Raw genomic sequence first — 7,885 nt, 5'->3', positions numbered from 1 at the left:
TGCTTCAATTTTCCGCCGCAACACGCAAACTTCCCCATTCACTCAGTGCGTTATAGTTCCACATTGCTTAGTATTTGTTGCTGCGCACTTGCACAGTGTGAAGGAAAGAAGGGACCAGCTGCACAGGCAGGCTGCGAAATGAGAAGCAGGTGATCGGTTTTTGTGTTCGGCAACAAGAGACCGTGATCGGCGATCACCGAACATACACTTTTTCACGAAAATCGGTGGCCGATCGATCGGCACACCTCTACTTAATATTGTAGATTTTTTTACTCTACTCTTAACTCTTTGTAGATCCAAAATATTAACAGCTTACTCCGAGAAAAGACAACTGAAAAGAAAAGGATAGAGAGGACTCCCAGGAGAGTGTTCCCTCTGTCTAACCGCAGTGGACCAGATATCCTGGGGATGGTGATGGAGTCTTTTAAAATTTTTTTTTTTTTTATTCAGGAGCCAGGTGTCTAAATCATTTGATTCTTTGGTTGCAGGTGGGCCACCTTGCTCATATTAGTGATGATAACGCTGCCTGGGTCATCTCTTGGCACCTGGCTGGGAACATGGACTGCGTCATCACCAAGACGACGGCAGAAGCTCAGAAGATCTTCCATAGTGAACGTGGCAGGCAGCAGGTCATGGCCCTCGACAACATTTATGTGAATCCAGGAAACAGGTAGAGCAACAGTTCTACTGTAGTTTAAAAGTTATCACAACCAGGTTCACATATCACTGATGAGTATCCACCCTGACTTTTCAGCATGGAAAAGTATGGAATCACTATAGGAAAAATGTAACAAATTATGGAGAACACATATTTTCCAGCCCCGGTTCTCTGTCCCATTGTGTCAGTTTTTGTCTGTTCATTTATCCATCCATATTCCCAATTTCATTCACTTTAATATCTATTCATCCAGTCATCTAGCAATCATTTTGCTCAATCCATTCATTTATCCCTTTTTGTTCACTGTCCAGCCATATATTTGTATGTTCAACTATCTGCCTATCGTTTTTTATTTCATCTGTTGGCCATTTGTCTATTCATCCTTTTATCTAACCCCACATTTCCTGTTTGTCCACCATCTTTTTGAAAATCCACCCATCTTTCCTCTGTCCATAACTGTACCATCGTTTCTGTATCCATCCATCTGTACCTGTTTTAGTAATGGGCCCAGACGACACAGAAACCTCGGCACATGCACTGATCATAGAAGACCAAACAAGACAAACCTGAGATTGTGGCTTAACATCTTTCCATCTCTTGTCACGAGAGGGTTGTTCAGATTTACACACAAAAACATTTTTGTGTGTAAGAACAAATTCTTTTGCCAGGACAGCTGCTTCTTGTAAAGTGGTAGCTTTTTGCTCATTCAGGTACAACACTGTACAATCTGAAAGGCAGTTTTTGAACTCCTCCAACAATGCCAACTCATGTAGTGATTTAAATCAGTAGCTTTGGTTGCATGGCACCGTCTGTCAAATAGCATTCCTTATTCCCTTGCAAATTCAACCAATGTTTGTGCAATGGATTTTCTTAAGGCTCTGAATCGCTGCCTGTATGCCTCAGGCACCAGCTCATATGCCCCGAGGATGGCAGCTTTAACTTTGTCATACACAAGACTGTCTTCAATTATGAGCGCTGCACATACCTTCTGTGCCTCAACACTGGGATTTGTGGATTCAGTAAACAAGGGCTCAATCTGTGGAAGAGGGGCTGGTGGTTTATCCTCCTTTGGCCTCGCAGCAACAGGTGGTCTCTTCATTCCATCCTCAGCACAAACCTCAGGTTGATCAGCAGCGTCAGGAAAAGTGGTTTAATTTTTATCTACTACTAAAGACAAGAGATTTCTGTTCACTTTTGAGCAAAGACTTAGACACAGGAATACCATAGTATGAAGCAATTTTATATAAATTATCTTTTTTACAGATATCAAACTGTTGTACAGTAGAATTGCATAAAAACTCCCCGATACTAAACTGTGCCATGTTCAAAATAATCCCAGACGAGCCCCCACTTATGTTACAACCCATCCCCAAGACAACCAAGGGTAAATTCTGGCACTGGGTGTAACAGAAAATCAGTAATCAGTTGATATCAGTACCAAAAGTTTATTTTACAGTTCAGGTAAAACCTCAATCACAAGAGGGGAAAAACAAGGAAGCTTTAAGCTTCAGGGTCTTCAAAACCAAAATAACAAAAAAACACTCCCTTTTAGCCTGCTCACAGCAAGATCACTTAAGTCCCCACAAGCAACATTTAGCAGACAGACAAGAACACTGCAGATCAAGATCCAGGGAAAAAGGGGCCTGATATCTCTGGCATGGAGCTCTTTATGGAGTAGCTGACGAACTCCAACACATTTCACCTGTGGCAGCCAAGTAGAACTGAAACACAAAGAGAGAGAGTTCTCTCATGAAGAAAGCTCCTAGAGCAGTGTTTCTCAACCCTGGTCCTCACCCCCGCCCCGCGTCCTGCATGTTTTAGGTATTTCCCTTCTGCCACACACCTGAATTGTATCTGGGAGTGATTAACAAGCTTCTGCAGTACTTAAAGGTCATGCAATCATTTGAATCAGCTGTTCTGGAATAGAGGCACATCGAAAACATGCAGAGCAGGGGGGCAGTGAGGACCAGGGTTGAGAAACACTGTTCTAGAGGTCAGTGACTGTAACACTGTCCATTTCATAATCTTATTTAGCTCCAAAGCAGATAAAAACAACTTTCACTAACATTAAAATTGAAAGCACCCAGTAGAAATTTTGTACAAGTGGAGATATTTGCTTTAATCATGTTATTTGGCCTTGTTTAATTTCTTGCAGACCTCTACCTCATATAAAAAATGGCCTAGAACTGTTCAGTCCAGTTGGGAATCCGCTCTATGCGAGGAACTTGCTGATTTATACCACCGAAGAGGAGAGCTGTGAGCGCGGTGAGCTGGAATACGATAATTTCTCTTCTTTTTTCTTTTTTTTTTTTTATTGTTTTGTCCTCAGGTTTTTTGAGCTTCTGTAAATTTTTAAATGTTGTCCAGGTCCGACCCTCTACTGTAATAGTAAGGTTTTGGGTAAATAATTCCCCCTGGAATTCAAACTCACACAGAAGATTCCTCCTCAGGAGCATCAGTCACTAGCTGCGTTTCCATTACAAATGTGTGCAAATCTTTGTCTAGATTTAACGTGTTTGGAAAAATTTTCAACGATTTTACAGAAGAGCAATGCCTTCAACATGTTCGAAAGGCACAGTTTTTAAGAACTGTGCGAAGCATTGAGAGCTCTGTGGAGTCACTTGCACATTGTCTGAAAAAAATTAAAACTACTAACCACAAAGACTACTTCCTGTCATCTTTGTGGTTTTTGCCTCTAGCAGCATATCACACGAGACTCGTGTAATACATTTGCTTTGAGGTTCTTTGCAATGCATCTATTTCGATATGACTGAAAATCACCTTATCGCATAGCAACAACTTTTTCATCAAAAAACATGAAATTTAATTTTGTAATTTCTACTTGCGCAAATATATGGTTAACTCAGCTGGAAATTGAAAATGAAATAAGACCTCATTTGTGGATTTTTTTTATTGTTTAATTTTAATCTAAAAAGCAGTTGGGTGTTTACCTCGTATGTGAAAGTTTTCCTCACGTTTCCTCTCCAGTGTTTAAAAACATCCTTGGTAACACTATTCTGATGGATGACATAGAGTCTGCCACCAATTACAGGAAGGCGGTGAGTGAATCTCTGACAGATGATGGTACCATGCTAACCTCCACACGGTTTCTTTACCCCCTAAATGACTTCCTGCTCACAGGTTATTGAGAAAGGGAACTATTGTCCCACCATATTGACCCTGGACGGGAACAGGCTCGGTGCCAGTGGCAACTTGGGGGGCGCACAGAACAAAGCACCACATAAGGACATGGTGAAGAAGTTTGGAGCCCCTCTACCTCAACGCTACTATGAACTGCAGCAGGAGATAGGTGATGGATCTTACACTCCCTTCATGAACTTTTTTGTGACTGCACAGTCAGATTATGAGTATTATATTGTTGTTTTTGTTGTTGGATAGAGTTGCTCATTCAATATCGTTCAGCCTTGGAGAAGAAAGAAGACGCTGAAGATGAGCGTAAAAATACGATACTGACGCTTTCTGAAATTCAACAAGAAATGGATGAAACTAAGGCAGAGCTTCAGGAGATTGAAAGGCGGCTTGGTAAGATTTTACACAAGCACTCTATAAAATGGACCATGCTTTCCACAAACGTAGTGTTTCCTGTCTTCATACTTAGTAGAACTTTTCCACAACTTACCAGATGTAGTATTTTACCTGAAACCCTTCTGGAACTTGCCAGATAATTTTCTGTTTTTTTGTTTTTTTTTATCAAACCGTTGCGTTTTCTTTGATAGATCTATCTAAACACTTTCTTAAAGTTAACATGTAGTTTTGTAGACCAGGACCTTTTTTTGAAACTTAACAGGTTCTCTACTTGAACCTAAATGTACTTTTCTGGTGCACACAAGATACTTTCTCAAAACTCTCAGTGACCTTACCTTGTGCTATTCATGCAACTTAACAGCTACTTTCTGAAACTTTTAGGTACTTAGTAGGTATTTTATGGGGTTTCCATAAAACTTGCCAGGTGCTCTCTGGCAAGTTTCATGCCTCAGAGTACCTGGCAAGTTACTCTCTGCCAGGTAAGAAAGAGCTACTTTAATGGAGGTTAATTTAATGCAGATCTTATTCCTTTTATTTACTGGATATATTCAGAAACTGGGCTGTTGATGATGTGATTTTTAACTGGATACTTTTCTGGAATTTAGCAGGACATTTCTTGGTATTTAAAGGGTAGTTTTTGGATCTTTCTTACTTATTGAAGATAAGTAAGGAAAAATCAGAAGAAAAGTCCTGAACTGTTACCTATAAGTTCCAGAAATTTTAAGTTAACTTTAGTGTTATCATTTTACCTGTTTGATGTAGCTTTTCTTTTTTTTTTTTTCAGGGAAACGAAGACCTGAAGACATTTCAGAGCCTTCTGGGCTCATGATAAAACGCCCAAGATGAAGATCCAGGGATTTGCCAGAGACGTTTTAGTTCAACTTGTGATTTTGTTGTTTTGCTGTATTTCTTTTTAATCAGTTTTTAATGTTTTAAGTTTACAACTTTTAAAGTGAATTTACTTGGAAGACGGGCACATTTCAGTGAAGTCATTGTTTCTAAAAAAAAAAAAAATAAACTGTTTCCAAATTGTGTTTTTAATTTGTGTACCATTTTTTCAAGTTGGCATTTGTTATTTAGAAGTGTAAAACCTAAATGAGCACATCTAATGCACATGTTGTTTCTTATGTTAAAATGAAGTAGTCACTGCTAATGGTGTTTTTATACACCCCTAAAATATCTGGATCTATTTTTCTGTTTGTGTAAAAGCGAGCAGTCTGTGAAAGTGAAAATTAACTGTCAGTGTTGGTGTCTCAAAAACTGAACAGCAGAGGATCCTGGATGACGAGTCGGTTTGGATGTGTGCACTGAAGAAACAAAACATTTAAGACAAGTTGTCAAACTGCTGGTAGATGCTGATGTAAAAACAAACACAAAATGAAATAAAGTAGAGATGTCGACATGTGGGCACTTTCCAACTTAATGGGATTTTGAGTTGGTGAACTAGATTTTTAACTGCATGTACAGCATTTGTTTCGGATTTTTTCTTATTTCTAGATTTAAATAGGTCTTTAATATTTTTTTTTTCATTTTTCAGTCTTTTTCCTTTAAAGTTGTTTTTTCATCAGTTTAGAATTGATGTATTTAATTTTAAAATCTAACACAGTTAAGTCTTGAACAGTTGTTTCCAAGAGCCATCATGCTCCATCTATTCATAACAAACTCTAGATTCTCATTAAAGGTGTAGCCAGCCTGTTCCTAATTTTGAGGAGCCTCCGATTATTCATATATTTTCTCTTCAGTCGTTCTTGTCTGGTTTGTGAATATTTAAAACAAGTTCTTCCATGTGGCTCACTTTGTATCACTGCTGTGGTTCTACATTCAGTGAAACAGAGAGCAGTATGAGACAAAGCAAACTCTTAACTGTTCACCAAAGCAGCTCCGGATACTTTGTGAACATGGGAAATTACAACACCGCAGGTGTTGCTGACAATCATGTATGAAGAAAAGAAGTTAAATACTTTCATTCTCTCCTGTCCCCTGCTAAGAAAGATTAGAATAGTTATTTTACCAAGACATGTGAATACAACTTGTATGAAATCTAAAATTTACCCAGGAAGCTGATCAAACTTCCCATGTTTCTTTAACGTGACATGATAGGAACAGACACTTCAGCCATGTATGGCATGCTGCCATCACGATTGACAGTTGACAGCAGATACTCCACCCCATGAAATCTGAGCCAAAGATTTATAGCAAGTAAAAAAAAATTTTTTTGCTTGAATGTGTAAAGTAAGCTCAGAAAATGAAAGACTAATCTGAAACTGAAACAAACAGAAAAGCTAAAATATAAAGATGTAAGAAAAACCGTTTTACTTACTTCTCTTATTTTTCAAGATTAAAATTTGACATTTAGGTTCACCATTTGTTTTTGTTTTTCAATCAATTTCATATATACAATAATTAAGGTCCTTTCTGGGCACCATACATTTGGGCCATTGCTTTATTATTAACAAAACGGAAAAGCTTACAACCAAGTAAAATGCAAAATGGGAAGTGATCAACTTTGTCAGACAAGTTAGAATTTTCCTTGTTTTCAAGTTTGTCATTTCCCTGTATTAATTGAACAAACATGGTTCCCACTGATATTTAACCAGCTGTGATCTCCTTTCTATATCTTGTATGAGCCAAAGTCATTGCAGTCAGCTAAAGCTCCATGTTATTAGGAAGCACAGAAAAGAGGCGGAAGCAACAGACAATAGAAAGAAGAACTCTCTGCACAACCCAGGTGGGTGGGTCTGTTAATTACAGTGTTTCTTTGTTTAGTGGGTGGATTCTAACGGCTGAACTTTAACCACAATTTCTGAATCAGGAAATGGGCATTTCATAATGGAGAGACTCCCTGATTGAAACCAGATAGAAAATAGTTCAAGCTCCAGAGATTCGACCAATATATTTTTGAGCAGAGTAGAATGTAAACAAAGTTTTGTTTTCTTCAACTGCATTAAGGGCAATCTCTAAACACCACGCAGTTTTCCCGCTCTTGCAGTCAACGCCGTAAGGTCCAAGATGATCCAAGTGAAGGACTGCCGGTTTGAAAAGATCATCACGAAAACTTTGGAAACCAGCGGTTTGGACTTCAAAGGCTTTGTACGAGTTGTTCAAAAGGTAATGCTACCTCTTTATAGTGTTATTGGCAGGAACCACTTGCTAAAATATGAATGCTACTAAGGTTTAATACCGTGGTGAAGAGGGTTTCAAGTTGGTTACTGGATATTTGCGCTTCATGGAGTAAGCAGCGTCTCTAGCTCAAGGTTGATACGATTCAGGAACGTTCACGCCCGGAGGTTCATTAGGAACTGCCAACAAATTTACAAAAATGGTTGTTTTGCCTTGGGACACAACCAATGATAGTTCACACTACCACTTGTTTCTATTGAACTGTCAGTTATTTTCAATATTTTAAATAAGTCTTATGTTAAAAAAAAATCTTCAATAGCTTCCAAGTTATGTGATACGGAAGCGCATTGCTATCACGCAGGAAAAAAAAAAAATTCGAGCGCTATCACCTTATAACGTGATACGTCTCTTGTTAAAACGTGATAGTATCTTGTTAAAACGTGTTATGTATCTTGTTAAAACGTGATATGTATCTTGTTAAAACGTGTTATGTATCTTGTTAAAACGTGATATTTATCTTGTTAAAACGTGTTATGTATCTTGTTAAAACGTGTTATGTAT

The 7,885-nt window shown here is 38.4% G+C and overlaps 1 protein-coding gene and 1 long non-coding RNA gene across 2 annotated transcripts in view; both read left to right on the top strand.

The window, feature by feature from the left end:
- LOC103132263 (structural maintenance of chromosomes flexible hinge domain-containing protein 1-like) overlaps positions 1 to 5,245 on the top strand; it is a 33,996-nt gene extending 28,751 nt beyond the window's left edge. The window contains exons 23-30 of the mRNA XM_016667254.1: positions 178 to 182; positions 295 to 411; positions 489 to 670; positions 2,814 to 2,923; positions 3,647 to 3,717; positions 3,800 to 3,968; positions 4,058 to 4,201; positions 4,989 to 5,245. Coding sequence (XP_016522740.1) covers positions 178 to 182; positions 295 to 411; positions 489 to 670; positions 2,814 to 2,923; positions 3,647 to 3,717; positions 3,800 to 3,968; positions 4,058 to 4,201; positions 4,989 to 5,050 — 860 coding nt within the window. The 3' untranslated portion in view covers positions 5,051 to 5,245. The remainder of the gene's footprint in view (positions 1 to 177; positions 183 to 294; positions 412 to 488; positions 671 to 2,813; positions 2,924 to 3,646; positions 3,718 to 3,799; positions 3,969 to 4,057; positions 4,202 to 4,988) is intronic.
- Positions 5,246 to 7,300: 2,055 nt separating this feature from the next.
- Positions 7,301 to 7,885, top strand: part of LOC103132262 (uncharacterized) — a 3,806-nt gene continuing 3,221 nt past the window's right edge. The window contains exon 1 of the long non-coding RNA XR_475536.2: positions 7,301 to 7,312. This is a non-coding gene — a long non-coding RNA (uncharacterized LOC103132262). The remainder of the gene's footprint in view (positions 7,313 to 7,885) is intronic.

This window comes from Poecilia formosa, unplaced genomic scaffold (genome assembly GCF_000485575.1).
Source record: "Poecilia formosa unplaced genomic scaffold, Poecilia_formosa-5.1.2 Scaffold977, whole genome shotgun sequence".
Classification (NCBI taxonomy): domain Eukaryota; kingdom Metazoa; phylum Chordata; class Actinopteri; order Cyprinodontiformes; family Poeciliidae; genus Poecilia; species Poecilia formosa.
Note: the sequence above shows the minus strand (reverse complement) of the source record. Positions and strands in the feature narration are given on the sequence as shown.